The 19780-nt window shown below is 39.7% G+C and overlaps 1 protein-coding gene across 2 annotated transcripts in view; it reads right to left on the bottom strand.

Annotated features, from left to right (window-relative positions):
- The window catches only part of RNF180 (ring finger protein 180), an 81100-nt gene extending 67774 nt beyond the window's left edge, over nt 1–13326 (bottom strand). For both annotated transcript variants that reach the window (XM_042804916.1, XM_042804917.1), the window contains exons 1-4: nt 13143–13326; nt 7235–7366; nt 4893–4988; nt 364–1314 (exon numbers count right to left, since the gene is read on the bottom strand). In XM_042804916.1, coding sequence (XP_042660850.1) covers nt 364–1314; nt 4893–4988; nt 7235–7336 — 1149 coding nt within the window. In that variant the 5' untranslated portion in view covers nt 7337–7366; nt 13143–13326. The remainder of the gene's footprint in view (nt 1–363; nt 1315–4892; nt 4989–7234; nt 7367–13142) is intronic.
- Nucleotides 13327–19780: the final 6454 nt, after the last annotated feature.

Raw genomic sequence — 19780 nt, 5'->3', positions numbered from 1 at the left:
TAGGAAAACCTGAAATGCAAGGGTTTCTCATTTAGAAGGTTTGAATGCTTAGTTTTCCTTTAATCACACTGATTAAATTTTACTGCATTTTTCCCACTTCAAATTTATTATTAAAATAATAAGAAGGCCAACAGAAACTAGTTATATATACCCACCAAAGTATAATTTTACACAGAAAAAAACTGATTGGGTTGAACTACATTTAGGAAGAGGTCATAAATCCTTCTTTGCTGGGCACCTGACTCCAGACAGTACCACATTAAACCAGTATTAAAAGACAGCATTTAAAAAAAAGTCAGAATGATTTATAAAAGCAAGCCAAGCTTTACCAAAAAGGTAGCATAATTAATTTTAAACACCTACTTGCTTCTGTAGCCACCGTTCTCGCCTTCTTTGTTTTCTCCTCAAGCTTTTCAACTTGTTTCTTTCTCTTTTATTCAGCTTTTGGTTGAAGGAAATACTCGCAGGATGCACAAGACCAACAGGTGTGATGTACTGTTCCTCTTCTGCAGCACGTGTAGGTGAAGAAAGGTTCATCACAAAAGTTGACCCATCAGCAATGGCACTCCCAGAAGATTGTCCAGTAGCTTCAAAATCACAGTCACTTTCTCTTTCTCTATGTAGTAATGTGGTAAAGGAAGTAACTCGAAAACTTTTTTGTAGTTTGTCAGCACTGGAACTATATAGGTCCTGAAAAGAACTAACTTCTTTCACATTGGACTCTAATTGCAAGCCACGTCGTGTGTAAACAGGTGGATTTTCATTTTGTCTGTGGTAAATTGTCCCCATACTGCAAGTTTCATATAAGGCAGGTAACAAAACAAGTCGCTCTCTGATATTTAAGTCCAAGCTACGTGATCTTCTTTGAAAAGGTTTTACAGTGCATGCATCATTCACAGGATAGGAAGCAGAAAGATTTCTTTTTTGATTTAACGCCTTTAAGGGAAGTTTTTTACTTTTCATCTCAAATCTGGGAGCTCTTACTTCTAGACAAAGTGCTTCTGTTAATCTGCCAGTACCATTATTATTTCTGGCCATGTATGAAAGTGCTTGATTTTTGATTTCCAAAGTTGCAGTTACCACTTCATGGCAGGCTTCCTTGCTAAAACCAGCCTGAATTTTGAGGAGAGGTAAGTGTTTTCCTGATGATTTTGCTAATTTAACAGAGAAAGCTGGCTGATAGTCAGTGCAACTTTTGCAGAAATGTATATTTACTAACTGTCCACAGGAACACTTTGTGTTGCAAACAAAGTTAAAGCCCCCTAAGCAGGCCTCACAGAACAGACAGTCCAGTTTTCCAATTGTCCACTGTGCCTATTGACAAGAAAATAAAAAAAAAAAAACAACACCAAACACATTAATTGTAAATAAAATATTAAGAAATCATTACTAGAGTTACTTTTTCTCCTTGAATAAAAGGGTTTACTTTTTGTTTTTCAAACACAATAAAAGAGACTTCACAGCAGAAAGAATATCCACCATAAATAATGTTCTGGCCAGAACTTCTTGCTGCAGTAGTAACTAATTCTAAGAAATCTAGAATACATGTTTCAAAAAGTAGGGGCTTTGAAATATGCTTACAGTTTGTACATAGATAGAATAATGTCGCAACACCAACAAAAACATTAGAGCGTTTAAAGCAGTGAAATCAGTTTACCATGTTAATCTGGAATTGGCAAGCACAGTTTCTCAGCTGAGTCTTCTGAGTGCTGATACATTTCTTGCATACTAACTACAGTGGAAGCAGATTTCTTAAAAAGAGAATATAGCTTTTTACTTTGCTTACTCCATGAAAGCTTGAAATAGTACTTGTATGTTGTGTATGTAGTATTACAACATAATCTGTGTGCAGATACCATGACAAATCCTTAATACTCTACCTATAAGGAGTGAGTTATTTTCATTATTTGTAATTCTATGAATTTCATTTCAATCCTAAAAGTACTTTTTCAAAAGAAAATACATATCAAAGATCTATAAACTCCTACATATTTGCACAACTATTAGTATTTTCAGTAAATATGTTCATCTGTCAGCAAAAACATTTTTGAGGATTAAAGTTTGTAGGATCAAAGCTCAGATGAGAAGCATTATCAACTCCAGTCACACATTACTCACTAGTGTGCCTTAAGTTGGGTTGAGCCAGGAATACAAAAGCTGCCCAACATTTCTTTTTAAAACATTGCTTTCAGCTGTAAATGTCCAAGGTAGTTTGGGAAGAGGATACCATGACTGATGTTTGATTGAAAGCTTCAAAAAGTTTCAGTAAAAAAAAAAATAGTGTTGCAGTTTCAGAAAAAAAACTCCTGCAGAAAAAAAGGTTATCTTTTATATGAAATGCTAGAAAAAGTTCTGAAAACACTTCTTTGAGAAACTTACTTCAGCCTTATGGGTTAAAACCTCAAAATTTCAAAAGTATCAAAGATGTGCCTTTCATTGCATCTATGAGAATCTGTTTAAATCTGGACATGATTTTAATTTAAGAGAAAAAATATCTCGGTTTACCTATGCCCAAAGGCTTTCAAATCTCTTAAAATTCCTTGAACATGCACAGTCTTTCTGTTTATAAGGCAGACCAACACGTGTACATGCCATTCCCAAATAATTCAGCTGGTTCAGAGACTTACTGTAAGTTTCCCACGCTCCCATCTCTCAGATGCCATGAGCTAGGCACTAAAATTCAGGGAAAAGTACCTTCAGTGAGTCTTTCTGGCACTCAGGCACTATTGAATAGTAACCCGGATCTCCAAATGTAGAGGAGGAGAGAATCATGATGGTTAGGTAAGAAGGCTGGGAACCTGGCAAAAATAGGAATGCAAGAGATGGTAGGGAAGAAAAAGGACATCTTTGGTCCTGTGTGCACACAGATTGGGAGAAGTGATGCAGGACAAGGCAGTTGGGAACTGATTTAGCATGAGTTTGGCAACGGGCTGTGGAAGCATTGACTCAGTAGAAGTAACAGCCTACTAGTGGAGGAGGTGGTAGGGGGAAAATCAACAAGATCTGAAAAGGAGCTGAGGGTACACAGATTTAATGATGGACTGCATAGAGAGGAAAAACTGGGAAGGGTTAGTCAAAGAGGCTAAAACAAGTGATAAGTGAAGGGGAAAAAAAAATGTAGGTCATAAAGGTCACTAGCAGCACCAGCTAGATATTTATGATTATTGACGATTATCTATACATTAATGTGTGCAAGAAACCCAATGAGATTGGTTAAGAACAGGGACAGATGGCAGAAAAGAACTGGCTGGGAAGCAGTGGGTTTTTACAGCCTGCAAATAGACTTTGTGCTTATATAAAATGATTTAGCCTTTGATTCAGGAGTCACACAGGAGAAAATAGCACATGATCACAAAATTATTCAGAGCCCAGGAGGATCTGGGGATAAGTCAGAATTGTTTAAAAAACCCACACATTTATACATAAACCCATAGGATCTTTACAGAGAAGTCAGAAGCGAACAAAGCAAGAGTTCCCAGGATATTAAAGGACAAAATGAACGCTAAGATATTGAAGGTCTTCATAGAGAACTAAATTCTCTGCCTCTGCCACCAGAGGATCATTGCTCCTCTGCAATCTTTAGCAAGTATGTTAAACCTTTTCTGAGCAGTCTATGGGTTTTGTATTTCCCGGGTTTCCAACCTGAGCTTCTAGGTTTTGCAGAAGACTGGCCATTTACAGCTAAAGGTGAAAAGAATAATATTAGTATCACTACTGAATCCAATTTTACTGAAATAATGTAAAGTGCAAAGTACTGTAAAAGACTGCATCCTTATGATCAGGCATTCAAGATTAGGCAATTTTGTAAAATGAGTAAATACCTCATCACTCCTAATTTTCACACACACACCACCCCACCCCCCTCACCCCCCCAGATTAATGTTTCTGAAACAGATACACCATTCTGTCATGGACTACTTAAGTATAAGAGATCATTAATTTTTAAAAGAGTTTATTGAATGTTTAACAAAATAAAACATAGAGAAAAACAATGAAGGAAGATTAAACAAATTTTCTTAATTTCTTAATGTTTAGTTTTACAGTCATAATTTTTTTCTTTGTGCATAATTTTCAGGGTATATTTGCTTAGATCAGAAGTTACTTGCAATATACTAAAACTCAGACACTGAAGTCTAAGCAGAAAGAAATGCAGATATCATTTGCCTCTCAAAATCAAAGTCTCATCAGAGAAAAACCACAGGGTAAAAGTGAAGCACTGTTTCTGCTTACTATACCTATGCAACAACATTAACTTCTAGACCCAAAATAACTCAAAGAGAAGCAATCAGAACAACAGGAAAGTTACAAGATGGTTTGTAATCAAAAGTAGTGACACTGGCTTGTCATCAGACCTTTGAATTTGTAGGAAGGTAACTTTCTACTCATATGACATAATAGCACATTAAATATAAAAGACATCACATCATAGTCCAACAACTGATCTCTTAAAAAAAACGCAGTCCAGTTTTATGGAGAAACATGCTTCTTACTGTCACTGCCAACATATGTGTTAGTACTGCAGGATACGATGATTAAGACAAACCAAAACCCAAAGCCTAGATAATACATATAATTTTAAGCATTGACAAAATACTCAGAGGTGACCATGACAGTTATTTGGACAAACATAAATATATTCATCTATAAATGGGCAGGAACATAATTTATCATTGTAGGTTTTAGGCATACGTAAAAAAAAAAAAAAAAACCAAACATTTAAGAGGGAAAAAAGCCTCTGTAAATGGTAATGGTAGAAGTTACTGAGAAAAATTCTGTCAGTTAGAAGATATCTGTAATATATGTGGACCTTGACAGAAAAGTGCCCTTGAAATTTGTTCCCCTTACTTATTACACATTTTGAATGATAAAGATGCAAACAAAAAAAGATGTACCTTTTCAATGATACACTTCACCCACTCTGGAATGGCTCCTAAGTTCACATGCCATACATTGCAAGACCCCTGAGCAGCAGCTGAAGGTTGCGATGACTGTTAAAAAAATAATTATTGTTTTGATATTCAACATTCATGTAAGGTTTTTTTTTGTTTTAATATAGCCAGAAGTCAGCTTTCCAAATTCAGTAAATATTTAATTAACAAATGATAAAGATGTTGGTGCATTCTCTAAGCTAAAAATCAGGTAGATGCTGTCAATAATTTTCTATTTCTGAATTTAAGGACATTGGACAGACTCTACTGTGAAGACGGAGGCGTTTGGAGGTGGTTTTGTTTTGTTTACAAGAACAGAAAGTCTGTAATTGCTGATCTTCCAACTATATTCGGAAATTGATTTCAGAAGCACTATCAGATGGTACAATTTTCTAGTAAAGACAAGAAAATTTAAGTTCTAGCTTATATGAAGACTGTGGTCAGCACTGTACAATTATGACACAAATAGTTTTAAATTCATTTTCTAACGCTTGTTAGAATAAATAGCAGAGAAACCAGGGACTCTTAGCAACTTCTGAGTTTTTACTGCAATGATATGACCAACTGAAGAAAAAATAAAATCTAAAAAACTCTAGCATTTCACTAACTGATAATAAAATAACTACCTAGCCATCTTTTAGTACAGAAGTGATACAAGTGTAATAAATATTTTAATATGGTTTAGAATGTCAGTGAAGTTATAAAGATGACTAAAAATATAAGGAAACTCTGGTGAGTGTTAAAGTCTTAAAATCAGTTATTCAAATTTATGAATATGGAAAATCACTGACTCCTATGTTATGAAACTCACAGCAATAAGGTGCATTATGCTGAAAATTGAAAGTGGGGCTATACACAGAAGACAGAAGCTTTTAGAAATTCTCCAGGTAATGACAGCAGACAAGATGCTATCATCTTCCTCCTAACTGTGGAGAGTACCTGTACTTCAACTTGGATATAATTCTGACATAAAGTGTTCACACTGCATTTGTAACTTCAACATTTGGTTTTAAGATTTGTTCTGAGATTTCCCTCTTTTACTCATATTTCAGCTACATCTTTGACTGAAGGTCTAAAATTCATAAGGGAAAGCTAACATACTGAAAACGTTATTCTTCTCATCACAGTACAAACTTTGCCTCCCAGTGATCAGGAAGTAGCATATAATTATGTTTTTCTATCTGCTATCTACATAATTTGAGAAGCAGCTACTTCAGTCTTGTGCACAATGATGGTGGATCTCCACTGGCAATTAAAAGCTCCACCATGGGGTCCAGGCAGAGATACCTCCTTCTTTTCACTGCTTTTTTTCCATTAAAGGAGTTGAAGTTTCCCCACCCCAAAAAACTGCTTCAAACCATGCACAGAATAAAAATTCCTCAAGTATAAAGCATGAAAAATATTCCAGAACCTCAAGGTCTGCAAGCAGAGTGATTAAAATGGGGTTTATTAATAATACTAATTATAGCAGGATCTCAAAACAAATCCCACTTTGTTTCTACCTCTACTGATTATACCATTCTCCAGTGCCAAAAAGAATGTTGTTGCATTTCTAGTGCATTAATAAAAAAGGTCAAGACCTTCCCTTCTGTTTGCTTTTTTGCTTTGATTCGAGATCATAAGATGTAAGCACAGTCTTCTTCGCATACCTGGAAAGACTTTAACTCTTTATGATTACTAACTGCCATTATAAAGCAGCAGGAAATACTCTGCCATTGTCTTATTCTGTATGATTATTTTTCAGTTTATTTTAATGAAGTTGATGTAAATTACTCAGTGGTATTTTAGCCTGGCAGGGCAACCCCCCACTTAGGGCAGGATAATCTTCTGAACTACTTTTGTGCACAGACTAGCCCCCACTTTTTCAAAGTGAAGAGGAAAAGTTTCTGATGTAGGAATATCTGATTCACAGTTAACTACCACAGTGGCAATTAGTATTTAAAACACACTTGAGAAACAAAAAGTTCTCTGTCAAGAGACATTAAAACAAAAAACAACCACATTAGAACTGTCATAAACAGAATCCATTTTTATATGAAAAATGGTAACACTATATACTATACACAAGCTAGTAGGTTAATGTATCATGAATAACAGCCTTCATGTCACAGAACATAAAGGTGATCACTGTGTACTTGGCTTTTCTAGCATTACTGTTTACATTACTCTCTATGGAATTGGTTGTATTTTAGTATTTATCTCCACAGGCAGTTAATTACTAAGTGAGGGCAAGTCTTGTACTTCTCCTTATTTAAAGTCAATGGCACTGGAAAAAGTTACAGACTCCCTCCAGATGCTACACTTACTTCAGACGGTTCTCTTCCATGACATTTTGCAAGGCAAACAGAATTTGCTATATATTTTCTACATCTCCAGCAACGTAGAACACCAGCCTCTTGGTTGCTCATTGCAACTTGTGATTCTTCAGATCTGTATGCCTATCCATAAAGATCACAAAACACAATTCAGTCACTTGTTGAAACCACGCATGCCTTCCACTTGCAACCCAGGAGTCTATCAGTAATCTCTTCACTACAGAGGAGATGAATACTTTCATTTACAAACATTTTCTGAGCATGCCACCTAGACATTTTAAATAGCAAAGCAAAACAGTTGTTTTTATTTCCAGGTTGCATATAGAACTCAAAAGCAACAACAACAAATAAAAAACAAAACAAAACAAAACAAAACAAAAAACAACAAAAACAAACAAACAAACAAACAAAAAAAAACACACCACAACTTCCTCAATGTTTAGACAAAAGAGAACTCCAGTTTTCCTAGAATATGTCCGTAGAAATAAGTCATTGCTATCCTACACAATAAATACACACACACACACACACACATATATGATGCCACATAACAAAAATGAACACCAACATAAAACAATGTAAGTCAAAGACTGTTTTCTCAATGTGCCCCTGGAGGCTTGCTCCCTTACATTATTTTGTGCAGGAGGATCAGTACTACTAGTGCAACAGAGCTTTTCACAGACCTGAATGGACTTCCTTGTAAAACAGAGACCTGAATTAAGACAACCAGAAGAGGACAAGTATTTTCCTTTGTGCCTTGCTGTGTTCTCATGTCTCTCTAGTCTTCCCTGACCTGTTTCCAAAGTCTTCCCTTTTTATCACACTTTCTCCAAAGGTCCTCCAACTCTTCTTTCCACCTGCTTCTGTTTTTACTCTCGTGATAGCTCCATGAAACAAATAAGAAAATTTTTTACATCTACACACTTAACTCAAGCACTCTGCTAGGGTTATGTCTACTCACAGTGGTAAAGTGAAAGGGAGGCTAGGGTGTAACACTTAAAACCAGTATTAAAAGAATCTCTGTTCTTCCACAGTCCAAAAATCTGATTTTGCAATTATTTCAACAATTTAATTTTTATTTAGTTTTCACTAACTAAATAAACTCTGAGGTCCTCAGTGTAGGCTGTGTGAAGAGCAGTTTGGTTTATTGAGCCATACAGACTTCCGCATCTTCCCCATTTCTACCTTTGCCTTTTCTGCCTTGTTTTCTGAATGAATCAAAGACTATGAAACACACAGAGAGGTTATTAATTATTTTTCATTTATATCTGAGGTATTCTTTCGCAGATTTCCTACTTTTTCTATATTTGTAAAGAGTCTGAAACACAGTTTGACAAGGAAGAATAGAAACAATGTATGCATACATTAGACTCCTAGCTGAAGTGTACATGAAGCTTTTAATAACCAGATCCACACTAAGATTATAAAGTGAAATTAAGGCAAACATTAAATCTCTTCTTGCAATGTCACAATAAATTAAAATGAACTTCTGTTAAGATTCCATTAACATATTTTAAAGTAAGTTAAGATGGCCAGTCAAAAGATGATGGAAGACATACTTGCAGAAAAGGCAGAATTTACACTGGAAACCTGTCTTGTTCATGAGAAAAATGTGGCAATTCAAATGCTTTGATTTAAGCAGAATCTCTCTCAAGTTTTTATTAACCTCACTATGTCAATGCTGCTCCTTTCTGTACCAGACACATTTCAAAAGTGGAATGTATAAAAATGCTGGACCTTTCTATAAATAACTTTTTTTTTTTGTTTTAACTCTGAAAGATTTTTATAAGCAGTGTGTACCACTTTGCTGTGACAAATGCAGTATTAGACTTCGCAGGATACTGAAAGAATGATTACCAGTAACGACTTTGTTTCTATCACTCAAACACCTTAAAGTTGTTCTAATTGATTTATTCTTTGCATTTTCATAACACACTTCTAGGATTAATTTAATCTTACAACAGCTCGGTGAGAACCTCAAATCTAAGACCAACCAGGAACTACTGAAAGACTTCTTGCATAAGGCTAGCCTGGATGTGCTTTTCAGGTACACCCATATCCCCATTTTCTAAAATACTAGTTAGTGATACACATCTTGCACACCTTATATGCTGTATCTGTATATTCAAATGGCAAATGTTTATGTCTCTGTATACATTCTGTTCCCCTTATGCTGTTATAGAAAAAAGCTGTTTTGCTATGTGTTCAACAGCTGCTTCATTTGAGGCTGACGATTCTAGAGTAGGGTATAAAACAACTGGTGATAGACCTCTGAACCAACAGATAAAGAACTGATGGATAAAGGCACTGGCTGCATTTAAAAGACATGGTTCAAGTCATGCAAACAAAGCCTAAGGATCACTGGCATTTGAAGGGATGTAAACATCCCCCTTGCTTGAAAAATATCTAACAAGCAAGCACTGTTTTACTGCAAAATAAAAGCTTTTAAAAATTTATTTCTATACTTCAAAAGTTTCTTCTTAGTTTTGCAAGTACTTTTCATTTAAAAATACACATCCACAAGAGAAATGAATGTATAATATATATGTAATAACCTGCAAAGCATAGGTTGTATTTTGTGTAACCTAGAATGCTGAGAGTGAACTACATGGAAAAAAGCACCTCAAAGTGCAAATATTTTTTAAGATTATATTACTGTAGGCTGAAGAGTTCTTCGGGCCTAGCAGAATTTAAAAATGAAGACTTCTGTAGGTCTATTAAAATTCTGCAGGTATGTGCTTTTTGCAGTTCTTACAGAGGGCAGAAGAAATGCTACAAATGCACACTAATACATTTCAGAGGTTTCCATGTGTCATGCTAGAAAACAACAAATGAGACACTTCTGATTTGTCACATAAACATTAATTTTTATTTTGTTTTGTACATAACTTCAACTAGAACTCAAAAGCATACAAGCACAGGATTCTGAAGTGTTTTTATAGTTAAATCCAGTTAAACCATAGTGTTCTGGATATAGTTTAATAAGTTTTTATTTGTCGTGTTTTGTATCTAAAAGTATTTAAAGGTATCTTGTTTTCACCTTGCTTTGTCTTTCGGCAAAAAAATGCCAACATAAAGATGAAAGATTCCAATTTGGCACTCAGAAACCAGATAGTGTCACTCTCGGTGGGCCTTTTCAGTTTGGCACTGGGCCGTGTTTGTTGTGGCTGTACTGCTTTCAGATCAGTTGCTTTGTGTGAGCTCATGTTTGCCTCTAAAATAGGATGTTGACATTTCTGAGTGTTAAAAAGCCTGTGTTCCTCTGTGGCTCTTGTTTTATGTCCTTCAAACATTTTTCTATGATTCAGTCTCAGAAAGCCAGGAGCAGAGGGTCCTAAGGCTTCCTTCCCAAGTCAGAGTCTCAGTTCCCTTTCTTGAAAGACATTTGTCTAACCTTTGACGGAGATTTCACCGCCTTCCCAGACTACTTAATTACCTTATCTTCTATTATTTTAAATTTTCCCCTAACATCTAACCTGAATTATCTTGCAATTTCCCTTATTTGATGTGAATAAGACAACAAAATGGCTCCTTTTCCTCTGTGCAAGAACGTTTACAACTTTAAATACTTACTACATATTACCTCCCTTTCAGACTTGTCTTTGGGCTAAATAAATCCAGTTCTTTCCCTCTGTCCTCACAGATCATGCTTTCTTGATCTTCAGCTGTCACTGCTATTTTGTGAACTCTTTCAAATGGGCCAGCTATTCTCGCACAGCGAAGTTCAAACCTGAACGCAGAACTCAAAATGAGGTTTTACCAGCACTGAGTAGACCAGACAAATTATATAAATTTTAAAGGGAAAAAAAATAATGAGGAATGCCTTACTAAGGTGGAAACTAACACAAAATTCACTAGATACATTTGAAAATGTTGTTTCTTACATTTATAAGGGCAGGAAACACTGGAAGATTAAATAACAACTCCGCACCAGCAAACAATTTTTAAGTAATTTCAGTATGAGATCCTTAAGATTTTAATATTCTACCATGCCCATCAGTATGTTAAAGGAAGAGAAAACAGGAATTGTATTTTTTCCCCTCCTCCCACGCTGTCTGGAAAACCTATGAGCAACACCCCACAAAGCTAGTGGAACTATTCACAAAGAAAACAACAGAAAATAGTTGAAGGATCAAGCAGCAGACATAGCAGCCAGAGAAATGGTATAGAGCTGATCAGCTTTCTGTTCATTCATCACTCTTTGGACACTTCTGGCATCCCCTCACGTGTCCCCTTTGATGCGTATATCTAAGTTTCTTATATAATCCAAACTGTAAAATGTATTAAGTTTTGGCCAATTCTATTTCAAAAAGACTGCTAGAAAACATTAAGTAAAACCCTAAGAAAAAATTCTTAAATGTTCAAAGTGAAGAACTAAACACAAACCCCTAAATTTCTGTTGAAAACCTGGTCTAGAATTTCTTTTCAACTAGCTTGCCCCTTATTCACAAATGCGTAACAGTAAGAAAATGAGTACAGCAGGACAGGTGGTTCTCAATGAGTTTTTGTTCAAAAGTCACATGTGATCACTTCAGAACACTGCAGCCATAAAGATTTCAATACTAATTAGGTTGTAGTGAGAAATTAGGGCACAGAAACTTAAGTATTCGTTACTGGAAGTCCTGAAAAAATACTAGATGAGTGGCAGCTTCGAAGGAGGATGGTGGAGAGAAGCTGGATGAGCTGTCCTAGCCAACAAGTGTCCATACCACAAGTTCCTGCTCCCAGAGAGGAGCTGACAGTTTGCTCATCAGAGAAACAATCATGGAAGGCATTCAGGTACACATAAAAACTTTCTGCTAGCTTCTGATCTCCACAAAGTTTTTCTGCTTAAAGAGACACTTTTAAAAGGATACTTAACCAGTGTGGCTCAATAAAGTAACAATTTAGACTGGAAGAGGGAAAAGAAAGTTTAAAGAACTGCCTCCAGGCTGCCAGAGAAGCAAAGCAGTAAGACGTGTGAAGGGCTGTGCCATCTGCTCCTGTGCCAGCTCCTGCTCGATTATGAACTGTTCTACCAGTTCAGCTGTGTGATCGGTCTCCCTGTCGCAGCCCACTCATTGACAAGAGAGGGTGGCCAGCGTGTGATACTCTTTCTCTTGTAGCAGGAGTAGTCCATGTAATTAAAAGGCAGTTAACATAAAAATGGGAAAGAATATTACTTGCAACGTATTACTTGCTAAAAAATCAACTACATGCTGCTGAAGTCAACAGGTCTACAAGATACCGCAAGAGAGCGTGGAGCGTTTAGATTGCGTTGACCTAACAGGCCAATGGAGAACCGTAGATCAGCGCGTATGCTCTTCCTTGCATGAGATCGCGCAGACCAGCACCGCCTGTTTCACGCTCCTGCACGTACAAACATTAGCTGTCCCACAAAATCAAGGACTAAACAAGCAGGAATACGGTGTCCCAGACCCAGCCTACACGCGAGCTCCTGACGGCAGCTCACCAGGCAGCACAGCTGCCGCCGCCGCTGCCCGGGGACCTCCCGGCTCCGTTCGGTGGCCGGGCACCCGCCGCCGGGGCGGCTCCGTTCGGTGGCCGGGCACCCGCCGCCGGGGCGGGGCCCGGCAGCCGCCCGCCGGCGGGCTCCCGGGGCGTTGCGGCTGCTGACAGCCGCCGGCGGCGGCACCGCCAAGTTAACTCTGAGGAGAAGCCGGGGCCGCCGCCGCGCTTCGGCGCCCCCTCAGGCAGGCGCCGGGGGCGCCCCGGGACTGGCTGACCCGCCGCCCCCAGCCCCCAGCTCCAGGCAGGTGTCCGCACCTCAGCGCTCCCCGCCACCGCCCCCCGACGCCCCGCTGCCCGGCGGCACCCCAGCCCCAGGGCCCGGGGCGGCCCAACGGGCGGCGGCGGCGACTCCCTCCGCGCCCCCCCCCCCCAGCCCCGCTCGGCTTACCGGGCCGCGCCGCGAGAGGCTGAGAGGAGGAGGCGACGCCGCTGGGGCGGGCGGGCGGGGAAGGGGGGGGTTGCGCAGCAGCAGCTGCTCCCGCGAACGGGAAGAGACGGGAGACAAACGGCGGCGGAAAGCGCTGCGCTAGCGACGCGCCGGCCCGGCCGGCCGCGGAAGTCAGGCGGGGGCAGCCCGGTCCTGCCGGGCGGCCGCCGCGTCCCTCGTCCCCGCGGGAGGCTGGGCCCCGCCGCCGCTGCGGGCCGGCCCGCCTGCCGCCGGGGAAGGGGGCAGCGGCCGCGCCAGCCTGCGCCGTGGCGAGGCCTGAGGGTGGCACGGCCCCTCCTGACTGGCAGAGATGTAGCCGGGGGGGGGGGGGGGGGGGGGGTCGGCCCCGGAGGGAAGCTGTGAGAAGGGTGAGGGGGCGCGGGGCTGCATCACAGGGAACTGAATGGAAACTTTTCAATACCAGTTGGGACAAAAAAAAATATGTTCCTCCAGGCCCGAGGAACAAGCCCGGACCCAGAGAGCTCACGGTCAAAGACTGGGGCCAGGGATATCAGAGGGACCGACAAGCGTCGGTGAGCAGTCGCATACAGGGCAGGGCGTCATCAGGAGCCCCTGAGTATTTTAGTAGGCAGCAAGAGCGAAGAGGAAGCTCTAAATTAAATTGGGGGTGGGGTTGTGTGAGGGGTGTGTGAGTTGTGAGGGGGGGTGAATGAAGTAAACTCTTAAACCTCTGTAGGGAATTGCTGCATATCATGCAGGGCTGAATAGGAGAAAAGGCAGGGCAGACTTTGAAGACTGGGCAACAGAGAGCAAAGAGCAGCATCGCAGGTCCCTTACTGGTGAGCATCTACACCTAGGTGGTGAATAAAAGATGGTCAACTAGATGGGTTGTGTTTCCACCTCAGTAGTCTTTTGACCTTTTGTGATGACACTCTGACTTGATCAGGAGCTAACGTGCTTCTAGCTGACAATCAACTAATAATAGTTGCTCCACCTCAAACACAGGAGGCGACCAGGTGATTACAGCACTGTGAATATAAGAAAGGCTGAGGAAAAAAAAATTAAGAGTCTTCCCACTTTTTGGTCTGTGGACGTGGTTTGAAACACTGAAGCCTCCATTTCACAGTCTCTCCTACAATTATGATATCTAATTTCTGTGATTTTTCTTGCATGTCAACATATGTTTTCTGTAGGTCAAGAGAAGGTTTTGCCATCGGGCAGCTATTTTGGATGATGTAGGACTCACTGCAGGATTTGCGCTCTCATGGATGCGGAAGTACACTACTGCAATTTTTTTTGTCAGTGCTGTTACCTGAATTTTTTGCTAATTTTTGCTCTTCACTACCCTGTTATTCTAACAGACTGCCTTATAATGGTAGAATTACTTAATCTGTTGTTTCTTCGGAGGAATCATAGGTTTATTCAGTTGCTACTATTTGGAGTCCTATTCATGTGAAAAGTTTTCAAACAAGAGTGTGATGCCAACAGTTTAAATAACTGTAACATTGTCTAATGGAGAGTGTTTGTAAGTCACAGGATGAGGATAGCGCAGCTGGCCAGTGCAAGGTTAAGAGTGGGTAAAGTGATCACTAAGAAGGTAAATGGATATTGCTTGTGCCGTTGCTTTCGGATACATGACAGCCTGGTGCAGAAGTTAATTCCAAGGCAGAATATCTGTGCAGTGCTTTTTACTGGGATAGTCCCTTGAGACTATGGTGAGTAGTCCAAGGGGAAGTACCAAAGCGACACACAGTAAATCAGAGAGTATTTTTGACTTGCTGTTGTGAGACAAGTATGGTATAGCAGAAATTCTATATCGAAGGCTGTATGCAGTGCAACAGTGAACATCGAAACACACTGCAGTGGTGGTATGATTTGTGCATGGGCAGTGGCACATAATATTTTTATGACCATGGCACACGGATAGTATATCCAGCTCACAGGTGCTCTCTGAACACTTCTAACAGGTGGTGGTGTATTGCAATAGCCACAGCAGGGACATGCCATTTTCCTTGCCAATAGTGTTGATGAAGCTGGAAAAAATAATCCTTAGGAAATTCTTAAGATAATCCTAGGAAAATGGATGACGTGACTTTCACTCCTGTAGAGTTTCTTTCTTTACCAAAACACATCTCCAATAAAAGACATTACATTTTCTCCAGATACTCCATAGTGCACTAATGACTGCCCTAGGCATTATCCCAGTTCCATAATCCCTGGTCTTCTGACACACTGGGCTGTCCCCATCAGCTGGGGCTGTCTCCAAGACCTGCATAACTATTATTTGGTCATCTGTGCTGCAGAAATGTACCTTAGAAAATGGCCAGAGAGGGAGCATTAGGAGAAATGAGTGAAGAAATCAATGCCATTGGCTGGAACTTTCAGGACTGGATGCTGAGCACAGGGAGAAATTTATTGTTGCTATTACCCATTTGTTTTCTAAGCAGCTTGCATACCTGAAGAGCATTGTGTTAGGAGAAGCCCAGTGAGCTACACTGGCATGTTTTACCCTTCACTGTGGTCATAGTTTGAGCCCAGAAGGCAACTGAGCAACACCCAGCCTTCCAATCATTCCATCCTCCATAGCTCTGGGAAGGAGAAAAGGAAGCAAAAAGGCTCAGAATCGAGATAAGGACAGGGAGGTATGGCTCACCCATTACAGGCAAAAGACAGGCTGATTGGGGGGAAGAAAACAATCACTGATCCAAACACTAGCAAAGACAACACTTAACAGACAAGGTAGGATGGTGAGAAGAGCCACCACATCCAAAAAAACACCTCTCCCCACCCCTCCCTTCTTCCCGGGCTCAGCTCTGCTCCCCATCTCTCTCCCTCCTCCCCCAGCAGCGCAGGGGCAGGGGATGGGGGTTACAGTCAGCTCGCCGCTCCTTCCTGCTCAGGAGGTGGGGTGAACGCCGCACATCCCTCCCCTGCTCCATGGGGCTCCCCTCTCACAGAAGACTGTCTTCCATGAACCTTCTTCAGCGTGAGCCTTCCCCACGGGATGCAGCCGTTATCCAGCTGATCCAGCTCGGGTCACCCCTGCATGTTGCAGTCCTCCCAGTGCCGAACCACAACAGCGGGGGCTGCTTCTTTCCTCAGAGTTGCGGCCTCCTTTAAGCGGAGATGCCTGTTGTGGCATGGGGTCCTCTGCAGGCTTCAGATCAAATTCCACTGGTGACCTTCATGGGTGTCAAGGTGGGCAGCTCTGCCATCTCATCACAGGATAGAGGGGTCTCTGCTTCAGCAAACCTTTCCCCTTTCCTCCTCCTTCCTTCTACTGACCTGGGTGTTCACATAGGTGTCCTTCTCGTAACTCCTCACAAGCCCCCAACCCCCTCCCAGGCTCCCCTTCTTCAGTACATTTTCAAAGAGGCGCAGCCATCGCCGCTGACTGGCTCGGCCCTGGCCAGAGGTGGGTCTGACTTGGAGCCTGGGGAGCTTCGAGAAGCTTCTCACAAGGGGGCCACTGCTGTAGCCCCCTCCCCCATGACCAGAACGTCACCACACAAACCCAGCACAACTGTAGGATTCATTGTTGGAAAAGCTTTGCTAACACTAGGCATTACAATAACCGTAAAGCATAACATTTCACTATATGGAGATGATAACCTTTTTGCATTTTATTTTCCTTTCAGAAATACACCCTGTTTTTCAATTTAACTTATCACTGAAGATCTTTTCCTATTACAAAATAATTGAAAGAAAGCTACATTTCTTCCCCTTTCCCTTCGAGATAATGTTTTTTATTTTCGCTTAAGGTTTCAAATCTGGTTTGTAAAGCTTGTCATACTCCAATAAGAAATCTAAAGCCTATACAGAATATCCATCAGTTCACTAATCATTTACTTCCCTTTTGCTCCTTTTTTAAAAATTATCCAATCAGTCTAAAATTGCTGTGTGTGGTCATAAGCTGTATTAGACATAGGCAAAACATTTTTTAAGCCACTTGGCACTAGATCTAATAAAGTAATTCTTAATATAATTTTCTTAACTTGTGGGTACTCGTTCCCTGGAGTGGAACCCAGAACTGTTTTGCATGCAGGGATCCTCTCTGTGCTTCAAAATCCTGCTGATCAAGGAATCCCGCTACCTTGAGGTAGGATAAAAGAAACACTATAAAAAAGCCACGTTCTACAAATGAGTAAGGTCAGTGAAGTTTATTAGATGTGTTCTGTTTATCACCTGTTAGGAACTAGTTCCTAAAAGAGTACTAATACAGAAAAGAGACCTAAGGTCACATCTCTGTAAAACTCGCTTATTCATCTCACATTTCCCATAACTTAGGAGAACATACTATTTACCTAGCTAAAGGGAAAAGCACATTTTCTTTTTCTCCACAGTGGCCCAGTTTCAAAGAATTTATGATCTGTAGGACTAAAAGGGATGGAAGAGAACATGCGTGTACACAAAGAATTGTACAAATCGCATGGGAAAGGGAATTTCAGGGATCTTCAAGGACCAACGAGTATTTTACACTAAGCAGAGATGTAAAAATACATCGACAACCCTTTGAAGAGGGTTTTGTACTATTTTATATTTAGTTTGGGTAAATAATAAGGACATTACAGTTAAGTCAGTCATTGTAAATTTTGATCAGGGATTTTGATTAAGTTGATTCCGTTTAGATTAAATGGAAAGACAAATAAAAGTATGTCTTCAAGTAAAGTGCTTGACTTGAAAAGTGAGCTTAGATAAGCTAGAGAAACTGCAGTGATAACTCAACCAGTCTGAACTGGTCAGAAATTTGAATGGAGTGGATAACTGAAATGGAATTTACATTTGTTTAACATACCAAGAATTTATAACTAAGGAGGAAAAGACTTCCAGAAATAATGCCAGACCTAAATGGATAGTTACTCATAGAAGAATTTTAGAAATACATTAATAGCTAAAAGGAATAGAAAAGAACAGAAATGAATTAAAACATACCGATCAGCAAATAAAATTATTTCTTAGAATGTAGAGCAGGAATAAAAACTGTTTAAATTGAGGCTGAATTTGCAAAGAATATTAAGAAAGAACTTTACAACGTTGGTTATTAGGGAAGTGGAAAACTAATGCGATTCAGATGAATAATGTGCAAGGTTATGCACTTGGAGACTGCTGCTAAGAATTTCTGCTATCAGCTGAGGACTCATCAAATGGAAGCAATAAAGAGGAGAAGTATTGGAGTATACTAATTGGTCACAGGATGTTTGTGCATTGTCAGTGTGATGTAGCTCTGAAAAGACAACTTGTGACTTGGACTATGGGTGTATTTCCAGTACATACAGGGGAATATCGGTGCTCTGGTAATTCTTTACTTGAAATAATACAGATAGTTGTAGTAATCCTTTTTTTTTTTTTTTTTTTTTTTTTCAAGAAATAAATTTGGGCTACAGTGAGCACCAAGAAGTAATACTGTGGTGATCAAAATGGATAGAGCCTGCCTTATGGGAAGACAGAAAGAGCTTTGCTTACTCAGTTCAGCAAAACAAATGCTGAGAAAAGTTTTTCTTGATAGGTGTTCTGTGAGGCAATAAAAGATTATGACAGTTTTACAGCCTAGAAGATGTATGTAAAAAAAATTGGTATGAATTTGCCATTAAGAAATTTAGGGTGGAAATTAAAAAGTTGTAGTTGTTCCACCAGAGAGATTACTGGAAGAGCTTCCTAAGTATTGGAGAAAATCACCAACTAACTTGAAGTACAGCTGTATGATATGAAGCTTACAGCAGTTGGTGGTGGGACTTGAAGATCTGGAAGCTTCTTTCCAGTCCTGTCTTACTGCACTCCCAGCTGTTTTTGGGGTGGGTTTTCTTTAATCTTACACTTTTTGGGAAAATTAGATTATCCTTGTTAATTTCCTACGGTGTGACTGAGTTTATCTCTGTGTGATTAGTCCTGATTTTCCTGCCCATGAGAGGCACTGATTTGTCAGTGCTTAATATATATATAAAAATAAGATTTCCTAATAAGTGTAAAAATATCTTTTGTATTCTTCAGAAAGGGTATAAAGAAGTTTGTCTTTTTCAGTGCTGCTGTCATTCAAACATTCTGAAAATCTCTGCACAGTAATTTCTATTTGATGATGTTTCAGCTTTCATAAGACTCCAGCATCATCTGCTGTTTTACCATTGTCTAAATTAAATCTTTGCAAATATTTTTTTATTCCAGTGTTACATAGTTTATGAGAGCAACCTGAAATTAATTCCCGCTCTAGAATTATCAATTTCACTTTTTCAGTAGGAATTGGTGGAAAGCAGTGAAAGTTTCTTTCACTCATTAGTGCTAATGCCTGCCTGTAACTGTCTTGTTCTCAGGCTGAGATACAAATAAATTAATTATGCTGTTAAACTGAAAATTTTGCTTAGTGTATAGGATCGTTAAATAGGTCTAGCCTTTACCAACATTTTTATTTTATATAAACATATGTACGCCTGATATATTTAATCTTATATTTTACAAATATTAAATAGAGAGAAGGTAGAGAGAATAAGCAACTTGTCTGACCACTGAAAAAAACATTGTAATCTGTTTTTCATTTTAGAAGACACTCTGGGTTGAAGTATCTCATTGTCCTTGAGAACAGATCAAAATATTAATTTTATAAAACCTGTTTAAGTGGACATATACTATGAACAAGGTATTTTTGA

The sequence above is a fragment of the Tyto alba genome, unplaced genomic scaffold, assembly GCF_018691265.1.
Source record: "Tyto alba isolate M040663 unplaced genomic scaffold, T.alba_DEE_v4.0 Super-Scaffold_42, whole genome shotgun sequence".
NCBI lineage: Eukaryota > Metazoa > Chordata > Aves > Strigiformes > Tytonidae > Tyto > Tyto alba.
This window is presented reverse-complemented; position numbering and strand designations above follow the sequence as displayed.